General features: G+C 37.3%; 1 protein-coding gene across 1 annotated transcript in view; it reads right to left on the bottom strand.

Moving 5' to 3' along the window:
• Positions 1-1,439: 1,439 nt before the first annotated feature.
• The window catches only part of LOC128025659 (uncharacterized), a 31,958-nt gene continuing 13,955 nt past the window's right edge, over positions 1,440-19,442 (bottom strand). The window contains exons 25-38 of the mRNA XM_052612145.1: positions 17,471-17,632; positions 17,238-17,400; positions 16,376-16,557; positions 16,182-16,274; positions 15,506-15,710; positions 14,970-15,157; positions 13,895-13,992; positions 5,227-5,411; positions 4,635-4,837; positions 4,364-4,526; positions 3,465-3,574; positions 2,726-2,845; positions 2,327-2,483; positions 1,440-1,587 (exon numbers count right to left, since the gene is read on the bottom strand). Of these exons, the coding sequence (XP_052468105.1) occupies positions 1,583-1,587; positions 2,327-2,483; positions 2,726-2,845; positions 3,465-3,574; positions 4,364-4,526; positions 4,635-4,837; positions 5,227-5,411; positions 13,895-13,992; positions 14,970-15,157; positions 15,506-15,710; positions 16,182-16,274; positions 16,376-16,557; positions 17,238-17,400; positions 17,471-17,632 (2,034 nt within the window). The 3' untranslated portion in view covers positions 1,440-1,582. The remainder of the gene's footprint in view (positions 1,588-2,326; positions 2,484-2,725; positions 2,846-3,464; positions 3,575-4,363; positions 4,527-4,634; positions 4,838-5,226; positions 5,412-13,894; positions 13,993-14,969; positions 15,158-15,505; positions 15,711-16,181; positions 16,275-16,375; positions 16,558-17,237; positions 17,401-17,470; positions 17,633-19,442) is intronic.

Below are 19,442 nucleotides of genomic sequence, written 5' to 3'. Positions count from 1 at the left end.
AAGCTGCTACTAAATATTGTAGAAACTTCATTTTCTGTAGTTGCTTTGCAATGATTTGTATCGGAAAAAGCACCATACAAATAAACTTGAATTGAAATTGAATTGAATTGAATATAAAACTGGAGAACTACCTAAAAGAAGCCAGTTAACGTATTCTCGCAAAAGAGTAATAATAACTACAATCAAAGTACAGTATACATAGAATACTTCATTGCATACTTTTCGTGATCAAAATTTTTAATTCAAATATAGTCCAAATATTTTGGATACCAGTGTAATATACAATAAATTTATTATCAGCATAAGCCAGGTGCACTTAAGTATAATTTTATTTGGTATATCTCTGAAAACAAAAAGTAGGTTCAAATTATATGATCTTAGTTTTGAGTTTAAAAGAACTACCAAAAGCGGACTTGAATTATTTTTATTTTTATTTTATTTTTTAAAGGCTTGGAGAGAGGCCCATTGTGACATCAACAACGAAAGGGAGGATGGTACCATAAAACCCTTATTCACTTTATCGTCTATGGGTGTTTCATAAACTTTTTACGAACTCTTGTTAAAAAAAAGTGCATGACAGAACGAGTCCACAGATCCATCATCTTGAGGACCATAAATATCTGTTATGGTGATCCACATGCACATTTGAGTTTTTATAGTGACTTGACAAGGCTCTGATATTATATGATCCTCACAAGACCATCACTCAGAGTAAGAGGAACATATCTACCATCCTTCATGTCTGGAAAACCTCTCATGCATCCCGCTTCAAGCAATAACGGGAGAACACAAGCCAAATGTCTCCCACATGCTGTCTGTTTGGATACCATCACATTTAAACAGAAAGATCTATGAAGCTTTTATTGGGAGGGAATCAAATACAATGTAGAGAGCTAATGCACATTTAAGCCTACACAGGAGGATATTCATTATTATATGTTATCATAGGCAGATCATAAAGATCAACTTTTTTAAATGCACATCCATAACACAGTGGAGTTGTGTAGTGTCCAAACTGCTTTATCTTTTGATTTAATTGCTGATTATTTGTATAAAAAAAAAAAACACATATATATATATATATATATATATATATATATATATATATATATATATATATATATAACAATAAAAAGATTAAATTATACTGATGTATTAATTTCTAACTTTACAAATGCACTTAGAATATTTTAATATTTATTTACTATAATTAATAAAAGATTCAATGTTCTTGGTTAAAATAAAATCGTATAAAATAAAATAAAAATCAGTATAAAATAAAGTATAAAATCAGTATAAAATAAAATACTGCATATTGCAAATCAGGCAGCAAATATATATATATATATATATATATATATATATATATATATATATATATATATATATATATATATATATATATATATATTTTTTTTTTTTTTTTTTTTTTTTTTTTTTTTTTTCTTTAAATCAGTTTGTCATAGTGCATAATAATAATAATTAATAAAGATACTTAAAGTAATGATTTTGTACAGGTCTCTGTTAATTTTCAGGTCAGCTGATGCTTCATGTCTTCACTGGAGTAAACTGGACACCACCCTTACACTGAAATTAAAACACAAGTTTGAAATATGAACTCATGTCATGACACATTTTTTTTTTTTTACCAGTTTAAGCATCTCAGAATGGATCCCAATATTTACTCACACCACACAAATGTCTCGGCATGAGTTTGGTTTGATTTGAGTCAGCGGTGCATTTGTTTCAGGTTCACATTTATAAACATTATTGTATATAATAATAATAATAATAATAACAATAATGGTTCACGTGGTATTGTATTATTCAATAGGACTGAGTTCAAACACAGTGTGAATAAAAAGTGGACTCAGTGGACCAAAATGATCCAGATACAATATGAATGCAACAAAAACTGGATTATTTTTCTTTTGGTTCAGTTTTGGGTGAGTTTGTCTCTTTTATAAAGTGTGAAGAGTAACTACTGATATACAATAGTTTGTGGGGAAAGTATTACATTACTTGATAATTCACAAAATCATTTTTGCATATTCTGTTTAACATGATACCTGCTGTTTCACTTTGATTTTGTTGTGTTTATTTTTATTTTTTTTATTTATTTAGTTTTTTAACCACCAGTCCTACTAAGAATCCAGATATCCAGGCAAAAGCAGTATGAGATGGTAAATGCTTGCCACGATGCTGATCAAATTAAAATCACAATATGTATTTTTTATTTATTTATTTTTTACCAAACTGTGCAGTCCTAGTGGTAATCTATTTAAAATACGGTTATAGATTTTACTGCATTTGCAGAAATACTGACCGCACTGCACTGGCGGCTCCAGTGGAACGTAGTTTCTATGGCATTGATGGATGTAGGCAGAGGCCAATGTGCAAAAGGATGGTCTGGAAAGCTCTGCACGCTCATCGCATACACACTCCAGTCCTTCACACTTCATCATGAACTGCGCGGGGTCCACCTAAAAAGACAGAAAATGCTTCATCCGAAAAAATGACTGCTTATAAACGCAACGTAAAAATAAAAATACGAATTCTTCATCTGAAGTTCATTGTGTTGTTTACTATTGCATTCTTTCATTCTCCTTTTCCCCCAAGGAGTGGATGTCTTTTGATCAATCTAATCAAAGGGATCTTTATATACACTGGCTTGTAATAGTTAGCACATGTCACTGAGTCAGAGAAAACAGAGTACAGTATTTACCACTCTGAAACAGGGGCTCAGAGGAGAATTTGTGGAGGAGAACAGAAATGTACACGACAGGGAGTCAGCAGTGCCATTCTGACAGACTTCAGCTTTCCTGCTGACACATTCTGAATCCACCTACAGTACAGAAGATGGAAATATGACATTAGATCCACACAGTCTTTATTATTGACCCTCATTATTATTCTCTCTCACGGAGCACAAAAAGAGTTGTTTTGAAGAATGTTGACTGTTCTTTGTTGCCTTTTGTCCTTTTTTTGGAGCTCAGCACTGGTCACTATACGGAATGCTTTAAATAATGGAAAAGAGCAGTGCCAACATTCTTCAGTTTCACATTTTTGTTCGATGGAAGAAAGGAAGTTTGATTCTAAAAAGAAAATTCAGGTTCCGATAACATGAGCTGACTGGCTCATTCAAGTTTGAAAGATTTTGGACTGATCAGATTTGTTAAAAAAAAAAAAAAAACCTAAGATCTGATATTATTTTGGTCTTATCAGAGGGAGAAAAATATCTGTATATCAGAAAAACACAATGGGCAAGCTCAGGCTAGTATAATTAAATATACATATTTTTATTTTATTTTAAATGTTTCATGACCTAGGAAATTAGTCAATCCTGTTACATGGCATTTTCTCAATACATTGTTACATTTAAAAAAGCCTGCACGGTGCATGTAACAGTGCTGTGATATCATGTGCTGAACAGGTGTGCGTTTCTCACAGGTTTATCTCATTACCTGCCAGCTGTGAGTAAACTGAAGCACACTTTGTGTGTGAGAGCCATCTGGCAGAAGAAGCTCGTTAGCTGCCTCATTATCATTGGTTCCTAAAAGACCAGTGGACACACCTGAAAAACAGTTTATTAAAAGAACGTCTTAGAACGCGTATTAGAATGATTCACCTCAGAGAGATGAACTTTTGGTAGGCAGCACTGGTTTTGAATGTCATTAAATCCATTAATTCATCACATTACAGCATATTAGCATTTACAATAGATCAGAACAGTGACACTTCTTTTTTTTTTTTTTTTTTTTTTATAACCACTTAAAAAAGTTATAGTTACCGGCCAGCTCAGAGACAAATCATTACAGCATATGATTTAAATAATTTTTCTTTTCTTTTTTTGAAAAAAGGGAAACATTTTTTTTTTGTCTTTCATGAAGATTTGCAAATGATGTACATGAATTAGTAACAACCTAAAACATATTCAACAGTTATTATAATATCCTATATATTAATTTACTACAGTATGTTACAATATACTATACTGTTCAAAAGTTTGGGATCACCATGATTTTTGTTTTTATATAGAAATAATACTTTTATTCAGCAAGGATGCGTTAAATTGATCAATAAATACTGTAAAGACATTTAAAAAAGATTTTTGTTTTAAATAAACACAGTTATTTCTAAATTTCTGTTCATGAAAAACTTTGCAATCATTAACATTAAAATAGACAACAGTTATTTATAATTATATTTTGCAATATTACTGTTTTTACTTTATGCTTGGTGAGCGTTAGAGATTTTCAAAAACGTGAAAAATCCTAACAGACTGTATACGCACCATTTAAATGTTAGGCATCATTTTATCGCCAAAAACAAGTAATGAAGTAAACAACGCTAATGAACTTACCATGAAGCCATCCATCTAGGCTCACACTACAAACCTCTAGATGAGGGTCACATGATACCCAAAGTCCTCTCTCATTGGACACCTCAATTAAATTCACATCTTTTCTGATAGCCACTTCATGGTTAGTGTACGGAATGTGTGCAATCTGGCAATTAACCTCCACCTAAAAGCAACATTTTTTTTTTGTATTACTCCATTTAATTACACCATGTTAAGTTTCTAAATCCGCTATGAAACGAATATTAGACATCATAATAACAGGTACATGTACCTCTCCATTTGGGTGAATTGCAATATTTGTGTTTTGCATTTGCACCAGAAGCGAGCGACGTTTGAACCTGTCAGATTTGAGCAGAATGCTGAATGATTGCTGGATGACATCAGCTGCTAGGATGAAGTCACAGGAAGCTGGGAGTTTGAACAGATGTCCGTCGAATGACACCAAATAGATGTCTTCCACTAGAAATGCCTGATCTGGACAGAGGAAAGAAAGTACAAACACAGATGTGTGTAAATAGACATATGGAGACATAGTTATTTGTTTCCCATGAAATCCTGTCATCATTTACTCATGTTTCAAACCTCTATGAATTTCTTTCTTCTGCTGGACTCAGAAGAACTGTTGGGTACAAACAACACTGGTCCCCACTGACTTTCATTATGGACAAAACATATACATTATGTCATGTACGTTTGGAAGGATATGGGGGGTGAGTAAAAGATGGCTAAACTTTATCTGTCTCATGAATAGTAGGACAATCTCAGGGGTTACATTAACTCAATTAGTGGTCTAGAGCTGGAAAACATGTGTTAGACATGAAGGCACACGAGGCAGACAGACTCTAAAACATTCAATAACTCACAGTTAACTGGACTGTCCATCATCTTCCTCTTCAGCCGGTAGAGTTCTGCTGTAGGGCTCACAGAATTCAGGGCCAGTAGAGGCTTCATGACAAACTCCTCCAGAAGAACTTCAGTTACACCTGCCTCCTCCACCTTCAGCCAGGGGCCCACAGGAAGTGGCACCCTAAAGATCACCTCACCCTCACTGAAGACGGTTGTGGAATAAAGTTTGCAATTATATTCTGTACATATCACTCCTACCGTCAGTCCAAATCAAAAGAGTTATAAAAATGCATAGAAATAGCTAGCAATAACTCTGTAAATTATTAGACTTACGTGCATACACACATATATACAACAGTTATTTCTGGTCCTTGAATCTTATTGGCTGAGAGCCTTTTCTAGCTGTGAAATATTCTGGTTTATGCAATAATTATTATTAGTATTTAAAGTGCCCCCATTATGGGTACTAAAAGATACATATTTTGGTTTTGGGAGTCCCCAACAACAGGTTAACATGCATGCAAGGTCAAAAAACAGTTTCATTGTTTTATAATATGCATTTATTTTAACCTAACTTGCTAAACGACTCCCAAACGATTCGCTCAACGATTCATTTTTCTAAACCCTTCCTTTGTGTGATGCTAATCTGCAGTGATTGGTCTCATTCATAGACTGTATAAAAACATGGACGTAGTGTCCGTGACGTCAGACCCGTAGACTCCTGAAGTGTGTTTCTGATGCCTAAAGTGTGCAGAGCGGGCCGTCGCCATCTTTACACTCCCGAACAATCAAAAATGGGCAAAAAGGCGGGAGCTAGTTGTTGAAGCCACGCCCACCTAGCGCGACGGCAGTGTCAGCAGCGACAAACCACCTGTCACTCAAGTGGCCATGCCTTCAATCGCTCTTTGTCAGACACGTGGTTTTGTTGTGTGTGACGTCACCGCGGCGCCATTTTTGAAGTATCGGTATTGACTGAAACAACCACGATTACAAGAATAGAAGTAAATAATAGAATAAATAACTAATAACTAATAACTACTTAGATAACTATCTAGATAATAAGTAAATATAAATCGCAAACCTGGAGAAGCAAAAGAAGATTGAGAAAAGGCCGTACCGAGATAAATTCAATAAAGATGCCAGGATTTACCACATTTAAGACCAACACAATCCTCCCAATTGAACACACTAGCATTGATACCTTACAAATGGCGGCTATGCCCATAATGCATTTCGTGTTCCACGAGTGTGACGTCACCTGACAATGAGCGATTATGCAGAACTTTAAGTCTTAATATAATTTAAACAGATGAGTTATAAAAAAATTCACCCCCCTCACAGTTCTCATGAAGTGCAAAATTAGCTATTTAGACCAAAATCATTTTTTGCACCAGGCTGTAAACATGTTTTTTCCTGCTGTAAAGTTGGGCATTTTAACATGGGGAGTCTATGGGACTGACTCCCTTTTGCAGCCAGCTTCAAGAGGCCAGTCGATGAATTGCAGTTTTAGTCACTTCTTTGTTGGCCTCACGAGAGAGAGCGGGAGGTTGGGTTCGGTCTCATTTCCATTTAATCATGCCTGTAATGCCTGATAAAGGAGAGTTTGTGATGCTTTGTTTACAGAGTTACCGAGGAATCCATTATTTTCACTGCTTCAGAAGCGGCATCTAGTTCAAGTTCAAGTCAACTTTATTGTCAATCAACCATGCAACAGTACATTACGCAGCAGACTGAAATTGCATTTCTCCCATACTCCAATGTGCAATATTAAAACAAGATTTGACACATACTAAGCATAAACTAAACATACGACTAAACATAGGACACCACTAAACAAGTACAACTAGATATTCAGCAAATAGTCAAATAAACATAGCATATGGCCTACAGTGAGCTTACAGTTTCCAGACTATCACAGAGTTTCAGAATATAGTCAGATTAAGGTATTTTACTGTAGTGCAATATAAAGTACAATATGGCAAAGTGCAAGTAGTAGCATGAAGATAAATAAGTTTTGTAAACTTGTTACATTCTTGTGCAAGGGGATGCATTTCTGTGCAATGGGATATTGACATATGTGCATATGAGTATTTTGCAAACAATGAGTATGCCTTTTCCACAGTCTCACAGGTCTTTGTGTGTGTGGGGGTTGTGGGGGGGGGGGGGGTGTTATAATCCAGATTTCATGAATGAGTTGTGCAGTCTGATGGCTTGTGGGAAAAAGCTATTACTGAATCTGGTAGTCCTGCAACGCATACTGCTGTAGCGTTTGCCAGATGGTAGGAGGGTGAACAGTTTGTGTGTGGGGTGGGTGAAGTCTTTTATGATATCGGTAGCTCTTTTGTGGCATTGGGATGAGTATATGTCCTGGATGGATGGTTGAGCTGATTCGATGATCTTCTCAGCTGACCTCACCACCCTCTGCAGAGCTTTACGGTCAGCAACAGAGCAGCTACCATACCAAACTGAGAGACTGCTGGTGAGGATGCTCTCAATGGCACCCCTATAGAAGGTAGTGAGTGCCAGTGGAGGGAGATTGGCTCTTCTCATCCTGTGTAAGAAATGGAGGCGTTGCTGAGCTTTCTTGACAAGGGAGGTGGTGTTGGTAGACCATGACAGGTCATCAGTGATGTGCACCCCCAGGAACTTGGTGCTTTTCACTGATTCCACAGTGCTACCATTGATGGTGAGGGGTGTGTGTGTCCTGTGATTTTTCCTAAAGTCCACAGTTATTTCCTTTGTTTTATTAACATTTAGATGTAAATTGTTAGTGTCACACCAATTTATGAGTTGGTGTACCTCATCTCTGTATGCAGAGTTGTCGTCGTTGCTGATGAGGCCCACCACCGTTGTGTCGTCTGCAAACTTGATGATGTGGTTTGAGTTGTATCTGGCACGACAGTCATGAGTCATAAATGTAAACAGTAGAGGACTCAACACACATCCTTGAGGAACCCCAGTGTTCATGATGGTAGTCTGTGAAGAGTTTTTGCCAACTTTTACTGTCTGTGGTCTGTTCGTGAGAAAGTCTAGTAGCCAGTTGCAAAGTGGGGTGCTGATGCCTACAGCACTGAGTTTATTCACCAGATGTTGAGGAATAACTGTATTAAAGGCAGAGCTGAAGTCGATGAACAGCATCCGCACACAGCTGTTTTTGTTCTCCAGATGAGCCAGATTGAGGTGAAGTGCTGTTGCTATGGCATCATCAGTGGAGCGCTTGGGACGATATGCAAACTGGAAAGGGTCAAATGTGGCAGGTAGGCTGGATGTTATGTAAGCCTTGACCAGCCTTTCAAAGCACTTCATCATAATGGGCGTGAGTGCTATAGGCCGGTAGTCGTTCAGTGTTGTGGCTGGTGATTTCTTTGTTAGCGGTATGATAGTAGTGGCTTTGAAGCATTCTGGTATGATGACTTGGCTCAGAGAGATGTTAAAGATATCTGTGAGAACATCTGTAAGTGAGTTAGCACAGTCTCTAAGCACACGTCCAGGTATATTATCAGGACCAGCAGCCTTCCTGGGGTTCACCTTTTGAAGAATCCTCCGCACGTCGGCAGGGTCAAGTTGAAGAGTTGCATTGTCCAAGCAGTGTAGAGCTTTTGTCGGAGTGGTGTTGTTGTTTTCCTCAAAACGGCTGAAGAATGAATTGAGCGAGTTTAGGAAGTCTGTGCTGTCCTCGCACTGTAAGAGTGTGGGCCTGTAGTCCGTTACTGACTGGATGCCTTGCCATAGGCGTCTAGGGTCTTTTATATCAGCGAAGTGTGACTGGATGTTTTGTCCATAGGCAGACTTTGCTGCTCTCAGGCCTCGGTTCAGTTTGGCCCTGGCAGTTCTGAGGGCCTCTTTGTCTCCAGACTTGAAAGCCGCATTCCGTGCTTTTAGGAGCTCACATACCTCCCTGGTGAACCATGGCTTGTCGTTTGCCCTTGTGGTGATATGTTTTATGACGGTCACATCTTCCATGCGTTTGGATATGTATCCCGTCACAGACTCAGTGTATTCAGCTATATTGACATGCTGGTTGGAAGTGGCAGCCTTCCTAAAAACAGTCCAATCTGTGCAATCAAAACAGTCTTGGAGCGTTGAAGTAGCCCCCTCTGGCCAAGTTCTAATCCGCTTCACAGATGGTTTGTTCCTCACCAACAGTGGCCTGTAAGATGGCATTAGCATAACAGAAAGATGGTCCGAGTTTCCCAGATGGGGGTGTGGAACAGCTCTGTATGCCTGTTTGATGTTGGAATAGACCTGGTCCAGAATGTTTTCTCCCCTGGTTGCAAAGTGCACATATTTATGAAAGTGTGGGAGTACTGTCTTCAAAGGGAGTACTGTTAAGCAATGTCTCGGTGAGGAGGATAGCGCTGCAATCTTTCACCATCCTTTGTGTAATTAGATCCAATCTGAGGTAGTCCATTTTGTTTTCCAGCGAACGAACGTTGGAAAGCAGAATTGAAGGAGGTGCAGGTCTGTTTGGTTTGGCTTTTAGCCTTGCGCTGATGCCCGCTCGACTGCCTCGCTTGCTAGGTCTAGCACACCACTTGCGCCTCATGGTAGATCTCTCTAGCCGCTTATGTCGCCTCCAGCATCGGCCAGTGTCGGGGGGGGGGGAGTCCGGTGCTTTGCAATCCTCTGGGTCTTGCTGGTATAGAATGCCCAGCTCGTTGAGTACTTTGTGTTCCAGAGCAAACTTAACTCCGGAAAGATCGTTTAAAAAATTTGAGTTTCGTAGTCCAAGTAGTAGGCTTCTATTGTAGACTTTTCTCGTACGAGACTGAGATGAATCAGACAACACATTCAACATAAAACGCACATCATTACTGGGAGCTGGAGTAGCCGCTTCCATACAGGGCGCCGCCATCTTGAAAGTCTAGTGGCAAAGAATGAAACTGCATTTAATTCAGACCGCGCCAAAAGACCAAGAAGTGGGCGGGTAATATGCTAATGTTTCATGTCAACATGAAACGGCTTGGGATTCGTTTTAAAATGATTCAGAGTTGACTCTTTCTTTTGAGATATAATAACTTTATACACGCTGCACTTTAAAACGTTGCAGGATGTTTTCATTCACTTAGGTGTGTTATACACTGCATGAAATGTAATTTTCAAAAATCCATAATGGGGCACTTTAATAAAACTATTTAAATGAGAAACGGTTTGTGTGTGTGTGTTCATGATGGTGTTTTTAGTTATATTATTCCGCCATTAGATAGCGACAAGACACTGTTTGTAAAATATTTAGTGTTGGGGTAACTCAAGTAATTTGAGTTATGTAAACAGATATCTTTTTTACTAGTAAAGTAAGGCAAACTTTTTAATTTATTCAAAAAATATAAGATACTTTTTTTTGTTCTATTTATTGATTGACAGCTCTGCTGTCCCTATGTTGAGAGTAGTGTTGTAATGTACTGTTGTACTGTTGTTACTGTACTCAGTTCAACCATATTAATGAGCAAAAATTACTCTAGACAAACATTTGTGTGTCTTTTTTATTACTGAAGTGTGTTGAAATTTCTTCTGCATTCTACTGTAATTAACACAAAAGTAACACATTACTTTCCATAAAAAGTAAAGATATATCATATAAAAGCAATATATCAATGCATTGCTTTCAAAAGTAACTGTCCTCAACACTGGTGATATTGCTCATTTATATATATATATATATATATATATATATATATATATATATATATATATACCTTTTTTTTTTTTTTGAAGGTTGCTCCATGAGTCCTGAAATGTTAAAATGCCCACTGTTCATAAGAAAAAAAAATCTTTGTGTATATCTAAACCTTTTCCCGCAGTGACTGTCTGCTTTTAGGATCCATCTTTTCAAACGACAACTGAGGGACTCTAGGGACTAAACTATAACAAAAGGTTCAAAACTGCTGCTCAAGGAGAAAACATGCTGTACTAAGATATGGGGGGTGAACACTTTTTGATTTTGAAGAACAGGATCGATTTTATTTATCTTGTCTGCTTGGAAACATGTTCTGTAGCAAAATAATGAAAATTTACACATCTTCATCCTGCTCAAAAGTCTTCCCCCAGCTTTTAATGCATACTGTTTCCTTTAATAGCGTGAGTGTGTGTGTGTGTGTGTGTGTGTGTGTGTAGGCAAGCTTAAAGGTTCACTTTTGACTCAGAAAACACTGGATTCAGTCCTCAGTTAAAAGCATAATACAGTATCAATAATAAACTAAAGAGAACAGTATAAGCACTTCTAAAACCAGTTTTAAGACAGTCTAAAATTATCCAAATGTGTATATATATATATATATATATATATATATATATATATATATATATATATATATATATATATATATATATATATATATATTTTAATTGCAATATTTCAAAAATTGCAAAGTTTTTGGAATATGGAAATCTTTTGTGATGTACTGTATGTGTGCTGAGGGCCACATAACAGAGTATGATTTAATCTCAGTGGTCCCCAACCACCGGGTCACGACCCAGTACCAGGCCATGACCAGAACCAGAAATGATCTTCTAATTATTCAATATTTTCCTTGTATGCGATTGTTGGAGTAGCAATTTGATGATTTCCTGTAAATTAAATGTTCAATTAGTAAATGAAAGATTGTTCTGATCTGTCACGCAGATACAGTAAATATATATTAGAGGTTAAACAGATTGATACGCAGTTGATAAGTGATGCGTATGGATCAGGCCCCACAGTTCAGTACGCATTTGAATCGCAGATTAGTTGGCCAATTTAAACATTCAAATGAAGAAGAACCACTCAAAGCACGCACATGCACAGAGATATGTTTCAGGCAGTGTGCGCATACAGAGTTGATTCCTCTTTCACGTCTCCTTGCATTTGAGAAAAATGCACATAAAAAGTACAGATGAAAGAAAATCTCGAAAGGTTGAGTAAATAATGACAGAATCTTTCATTTTATGTGCCTGAGGTGTGTTGTACGGCTCAATCGTTTCAGCTGATGTGTATTGTTGAGATGTTTCTTGAACATTCTGTTCCAGCAATCAAATTGAGCTCAGGGCTTTGGCGATTCTATTTTACGCAATTTGAGAATTCTGTTGTTGATTTACTTCTGTGTTTTGGACTGTGGTCAAACAACATGAGTTTTAAATCAAGTCTCGACAATGTGCTGTACAATATAAAATTCATTGGTCCCTCAATGACTGTAGCAGGCGAGACCTCAGGCATCAGATCAGCTCCACATCCCTCTCCAGACATATGCTTCACAGTTGGGGAGGGGGTTTTAGTGTCGGTATGCTCAATTTGAAACAAACATCCCACTGTGCATATATAGTAAACAGATAAACTTTGTCTCATTCGCCCACAGAACATTGCTTCAGTGCTTGCAACATCCAGGTGGTATTTACCAAATGAAAAAAAAAAGATTTTGGAGTGCAGTGATTGTTATGATCAGTAGATGGTGTATTTCTGATGGTCTGTTATCATGTGACAAAAAATTTCATGAAATTAATTCATAAATATCATGTGTTTGGGGAGTCTAGTTTACGTATGTAAACATGCGGGGTTTTTTTTCTTTCTAAAGAAATAACAATAAAAGACTATGATTATTTACTCTTTTAAAAATGCCATCCTTTTAATAAGGCTTTCAAAATAATAATTACAAAACTTATAAGAAATTATAAACATGCTAATTTTAGAAGAGATGCATGCAAGTTATGTTTATGAATAGCACTATAAATGTATTTTTCAACTAAATATTTTATACATACATATATACATGATAAGTCTCTTTTGTGGTAAACAAAGTTAAAGTTTAATGGTTAAACAAAGTTAACATTTATCCAGGATTCCCTTTAATAAAAAAATAATAAATTAATAAACTTGTTGGGCATTTTTCGAATGGATTTACATTTTTTATAGTTATGGCAAGTTCTAAAATGGATCACAAAACTACTCTCAAGTCGCTGGGGTATATTTGTAGCAATAGCCAAAAACAAATTGTATGGGTCAAAGTTATAGATATGTCTTTTATGCCAAAAATCATGTAGATAATAAGTAAAGATAATGTTACGTGAGGATATTTTGTAAATTTCCTACTGTGAATATCAAAACTTATTTTTTTATTAGTAATATGCACTGCTGAGAACTTTATTTGGACAACTTTAAAGGTGATTTTCTCAATATCTTGATTTTTCAGACTCAGATTCCAGATTTTCAAATAGTTATATCTCGGCCAAATATTGTCCTATCCTAACAAACCACACATCAATGGAAAGTTTATTTATTCGGCTTTCAGATGATGTATAAATCTCAATTTTGAAAAAAGTACTCTAATGACTGATTTGTGGTCCAGGGTTTTATCCTTTTTATTTCAAACATCTAAAAGAGTAATGGGTCATTTGAATATTGCTGTCAACAATGCTGGGCTTTGGTTGAGAATGACTGGGCTCAAGGAGGATTTTTTTTTTTTTTTGTAAACACTTTAATTTGAAAGTCCCCTAACAGGCATTCTTCCTGACTATAGATAACTTCACAAGTACGTCAGTTTATTCGACCCTAACCTAACAGTCTACTAATACTCTAAACCAAGGGGTTGACATACGGTGAGTGCAGACTCTGGCACCCCAAACACACTGGCCACTTTCAGTGAACAGCACCTGTGCTGTGTTCAGATGCAACAAGCAGCGATCGGCTATGTTTCTGGCAGATTTACTACATACCTTTTGGAGAACTTATACATTATTGCAAGCTGCCTTCTGATACCCACTAGCATGGCAGCCGATCGGGCCTCCATCCAATGAAAGGTCTGCTGGCCCACCTGAAGAACATGACATACAAACTTTTAATAACTCTATTCTGCTCAATCAACATTCCAGGAGTACATTTACATGACTATGATGCACTGAAAACAAAAACTACTAAGAATGCTGTGTTATGCATGCCAGGCCAGTAGTTGGCGATGTCACTTTGTAAAGAAACTTGGTCATGTCTAAAGCCTGAACAGGTAATATCAGAGCCTGTCTACGGAGAGCCTTCCCACTCCTTATTAAGTCCTATTGTACCAAATTTTGGTTGCAGTACCACCGGAGTTCCACTAGGGGCGATCGCCATGAGTGCAAAATGAATTTGAGTCTATGGGGCTAGACGGCTAAATTTGTCCCTTTCACCCGATTGCTGTTGAGAAATCTCAGATCTGATTGTAGGTTTTGCAAGTTCAACATAGGTTATAGGTCAAAAGTTGAATGAACAGGTTGAGTTGTTGCTGCCCATAACACGCTAGAATTCTGCTAATGAATGTGAATGTTTAGAACGTCATTGACATTTGAAAATACTTTTTAAAGCAAATAAGTGACTCAAAAAAATCTAACACCCAGCAATGTGTAATTTCTTTGCATCTCCTTTCAAATACAACATTCAAATTACTAGACAAAAAATTATTTCTTGAGTGGATTTTGAGGGGTATACCGCCATTGACCTGCATTCATTTTGCACTCGTCCTGTGAGCGCCCTCATATGGAATCAGAGTGGAACTGCAACCAGTTCAGAAGCCGGAAGTGTAGTGAGAGTAAAACTTCCCGCCATATTAGAGATTGTCTGGTAATATACATGCGTATTATGTGCATTTGCATTTTGTAGTTTACACTTGGCATGTTTCAAAAGTTAGCTTTTTCAGGCTCCCAAAATGCTGTCGTCGTGTAAATTAGTGCATTAATTTCTTTCTGTTTTTAGTTGAAAATGGTGTCGCATAAACACCCCCTGTAACAACAGGAAAACAGAGAAATGCATCCTTCTTGCCATGTCCATTGCAAAAATGGCAACATGCAATGCAGTCAGCGACGGCGCCCTCAGTTGAGGATGGTGAAGGATTGCAGGCAAACGCTCTGTCAGTTCTCTGGTCCACAGCTGCATTCCTTGCTGCCACGCCATGTCCAAACGCACCCCTGTCACATCGTGGTACGCTCCAGCTAGAGTAGCCAGGGGTTCTGGGAAAAGTTAAAACTACAATAACACTAATACACACTGACAGGCATTTTCAAATGAAAGGTGATGACATGAAACCACAGTTGTGCTGGTGCATAATTGCGACTGTTTTACAGATGCTTATGCAGTGATGCCACTAGGACGCTGTCAAGCTCAATTACGGATACTGTGACCTTACATTGCCACAGAAAATCATTTTAACATGTGCTCTATATTTTATAAAATAAAGGTATGTGTTTCCTGTGATTCACCCAGTACGGCTCAAAGGGAACTGTGCATGTGATTGTAAATAAAATCAGCGGTAACCTGAATGAATTATCAGTGATATAGAGAACTTAAGGCAAACTCACTCCTGAGCTCTTGTTGGACCTGTTGAGATATGAGATGCAGGACATGGAGCGTGTGCGGTAGGCTGTGTGTGAGCGTGTGTCGGAGCAGGCCGGTGGTCCATGCTTTCCACAGCGCTCCTGCTCTCTGAAGCAGCAGAGATTCGGCTTGCTGGGTCAGAGACAGCGGCCCCTCACTCAGCTCCAGCAGGAACATGCTGTCCCCCGCCTAGAAGACAGATATATCAAAGCAAGAACAATAAAACATATTATAATGTGTTCTATCAGAGTATCTGCACCATGTGTGAGTTTGTGCATGTGTGTGGGGTATACATCTTTACTGGATTGTCTCAGATTTTGTATATCTAAAAAAAATTAAAATAAATTGTAATGAAAAATTCACTTTTTTTATTATAAATTCCATTAATTCCTATTTGGGTCAAAATGACCCATGAGGGACACTTTTGTTACTTTTTTATATCACCCATGTAAACTTGTCTAATCCACTCATAAAAAAATAAAAATAATTAATAGTGTACCTGAACCTCACAGAGACATTTTTCAAAATATCTCCTTTTATGGTCCACAGAAGACAGACAGACATACAGGTTTGGAACCACATGAGGGTGAATAATTGAAGTGTCTAAACCTTTAACATAGTCCAAATATGCGGCAGGACAGCCTGTGTGATATAACAAACCTGTCGTCTGAATGTTAACAGTAGATGCTGAAGTCTCTGAACTCTGTCCAAGAGTTTACTCCTAATCCGGGACCCCAGCTGCTGGAGCCGTGCCTGTAAAGATACGGTATCAATCCAGACATGGAAAACTATGTACATGGTACCTGGCAGATTTATATTATGCGAGAAACTTCATAAATCCTTGCTGTCCTCACCTCCGCAGCCCACAGGCATTCCCTACATCCCTTAGCTTGAAATAGCAGACTCTGATTGGCTGCTCCTACAGAAATGAGAGTAAGGGTCTCATTCTCAATGCCTCGACCGCCTCGCTGAGCCTCCAGGGTAAACTTGTGATGTCCTTCCGAACATAACGCCACTCTGATTTCATCAGACATTTCTGACGGCAAGTAGAAAGGCATACAGATCTCATTCATAAAAATATATGAGAAATTATAATTTTGTTACAGCAGAATTAACCATGTAAAGCTTGATATATTAAATCATAGGCATAAATAAATACTCAAATAATAGTCTTAAAATCTTTATAAAAAAGTTTAAATATGAGTTTTTGTTCAATAAACACACTTGATACATCATGCTTTTATGGCTCATATAGTGGCAATATGGTGCTCATAAACAAGGGGAAAAATCTTACTGATAATAAGTTTTATGATTATATGCAAACCATAAAATCCAATGGAACACAGTGGTGATAAATGCTCTTCAAAAGCCTGATGTATCATATTTTAATACGATTTTTATAAAAGAAAACAAAATGTCTGGATAATCATGTAAACATATACTGCTTCAATCCAGTAAGTGTTCATCTTACTTACAATATAAATTTTTTTCTTAGATTTACTTTATAAACAAAAAAGATTTCACATCAATAATAATTTTGAAACAATCTCTGCATTTACAATTTTCCTAAAAGGCTTTTTACTTCCTAAATATCATTTAACTATCAGCCATATAAGACACAAGTAGTAGATAGTGTACAACAGCAAGGTTGTAATCATGCAAATCATTTCAAGACCCTAGAAATGTGAGTTTTTTAGGGTTAACTAGCATCCTCACCAGTGTCGTATCCAGCAGCAGCTCGAAGGCAGCGTTTTCCCAGCACCCCCTGCAGCCAGAGCATCTCACTGCGGTCTAGTTTTGCATGAACCTGGACTGCCATGTTCCTGCCTGAAGACAGAGAGCTGCAGGCCAATTCCACACTCCAGTTTCCTACCAGCCACTGTTAATAACAGATATTTGTTTTTGTATTTTTCATCATCTTTTAAAATGTTCAGTAGCAGTGTGAGTACCTCTGTGATCAGTGAGTAGTTGGAGCGCTGGCTGCTGCTGATGTTTCTGAGCGTCAGTGTGAAGGTGTTGTGCTGAGGGTGTCCGGACACAGACACACGGGTGTGAGTGTACAACAGCTCCTTGCCTGAGTTCACTCTGTGAGATCCAGACCAAATTAAACCCTGTGAGAAAAAAAAAAACTGAACTGAATTAATATAATTGTAGTGGTCTACCACAATTTTGAATCCTAATAATTTAGTCCTAAACATATATTAACTGTAGCACTTTCATTTTTACATTTTCTTAAAGGAAATTCATCAAAAAATTGCATCCTAAAAAAAAACAGTACTTGTGACTTGAAAAAAAAAAAAAACTTTTGCAAACTAAATGTAATATTTTCAGGCTAACTGCATGTAATTTACAATTAAAAAAAAATTTATTAGTTTAAATTTATATTAAACAATTATTTGAACTAAAGAGTGTTTGACCAACTTAAAGGGTTAGTTCACCCAATAATCAAAATTATGTCATTAATAACTCACCTTCATGTCCCAACCCGTGAGACCTCCATTTATCTTTGGAACACAGTTTAAGATATTTTAGATTTAGTCCGAGAGCTCTAAGTCCTTCCATTGAAACTGTGTGTACGGTATACTGTCCATGTCCAGAAAGGTAACTACTTTGATTATGTTTTTCCATAATCAAAGTAGTCCATGTGACATCGGAGGCTCAGTTAGAATGTTTTGAAGCATCGAAAATACATTTTGGTCCAAAAATAGTCTTGTCTTCTCTTCCGTGTCTGTTGTGAGAGAGAGTTCAAATCAAAGCAGTTTGTGGTATCTGATTCGTGAATGAATCATTCGATGTAACCGGATCTTTTTGAACCAGTTGTGACGAATGTGTATAAGAAAACACAAGGAGAGGGGTAGATCCAATTGCAAAGTATGATTTTAATAACAAAAAGGGTAATACAAAATAAACAGTCCAGGGAGACAAACAAAACAAAACAAAAGAGGAAACCGGATGAAACGGAACGGAAACGAAAACTCGGAGGAACGAGAAGGCAGGGGTAAGTCTCGGGAGATGAGAACATATCACACAAAGGGTAAGGACTCCATACAAACAACAGGTAAAGAGAGAAATTAAAGTGCCTATGGTGAAGTGCCTAAGGAGAAGTGAGCTCACTAGGGAACACCCAGGAAAACAGAGACTGACAGCGTGACACCAGTTCACCAAATCAAACTGAATCGTTTTAAACGGTTAGCGTCTCCAATACAAATGACTTAAGCCGTTAACTTTTTTAATGTGGCTGACACTCCCTCTGAGTTCAAACAAACCAATATCCCGGAGTAATTCATGTACTCAAACAGTACACTGACTGAACTGCTGTGAAGAGAGAACTGAAGATGAACACCGAGCCAAGCCAGATAATGACTCGTTCACGAGTCAAGAACCGGTTGCATCGGTTTTCGGGTCACCAGTAGTTCTTTCGGACAGTTCGATTCAATAAACCAGTTGAAGAAAACGGTTCACCGATTCTTTTGCGCTCGGCGTAATGGCGTCATCGGTGATGATTGCCCTTCATTCAAGCCTTCGGTTTACCTGGGCTCACCTGGGTTTTTCTTACCTTTCTGGACATGGACAGTATACCGTGCACACAGTTTCAATGGAGGGACTGAGAGCTCTCGGACTAAATCTAAAATATCTTAAAATGTGTTCTGAAGATAAACTGAGGTCTCAAGGGTTTGGAACGACATGAGAGTTATTAATTACATAATTTTGATTATTGGTTGAACTAAGCCTTTAAGTAGAACTTAGGTGCCGGTACATCTTTATGTACTTTTATGTATCTTTTATTGTATGCTATATTTAAATATATTTGTAATTACACATTTGTAATAATGAAGTTCCTGTTTAGTACTTAAACAATACTTCAAATAACCCAGTTGAAATACTGGTACTCTACATGTGCTACTCAAAATACTCAAGTAC

This window comes from Carassius gibelio, chromosome A2, assembly GCF_023724105.1.
Source record: "Carassius gibelio isolate Cgi1373 ecotype wild population from Czech Republic chromosome A2, carGib1.2-hapl.c, whole genome shotgun sequence".
NCBI lineage: Eukaryota > Metazoa > Chordata > Actinopteri > Cypriniformes > Cyprinidae > Carassius > Carassius gibelio.
The sequence above is the reverse complement of the archived record's forward strand: the minus strand, read 5'-3'. Positions and strand labels throughout refer to the sequence as shown.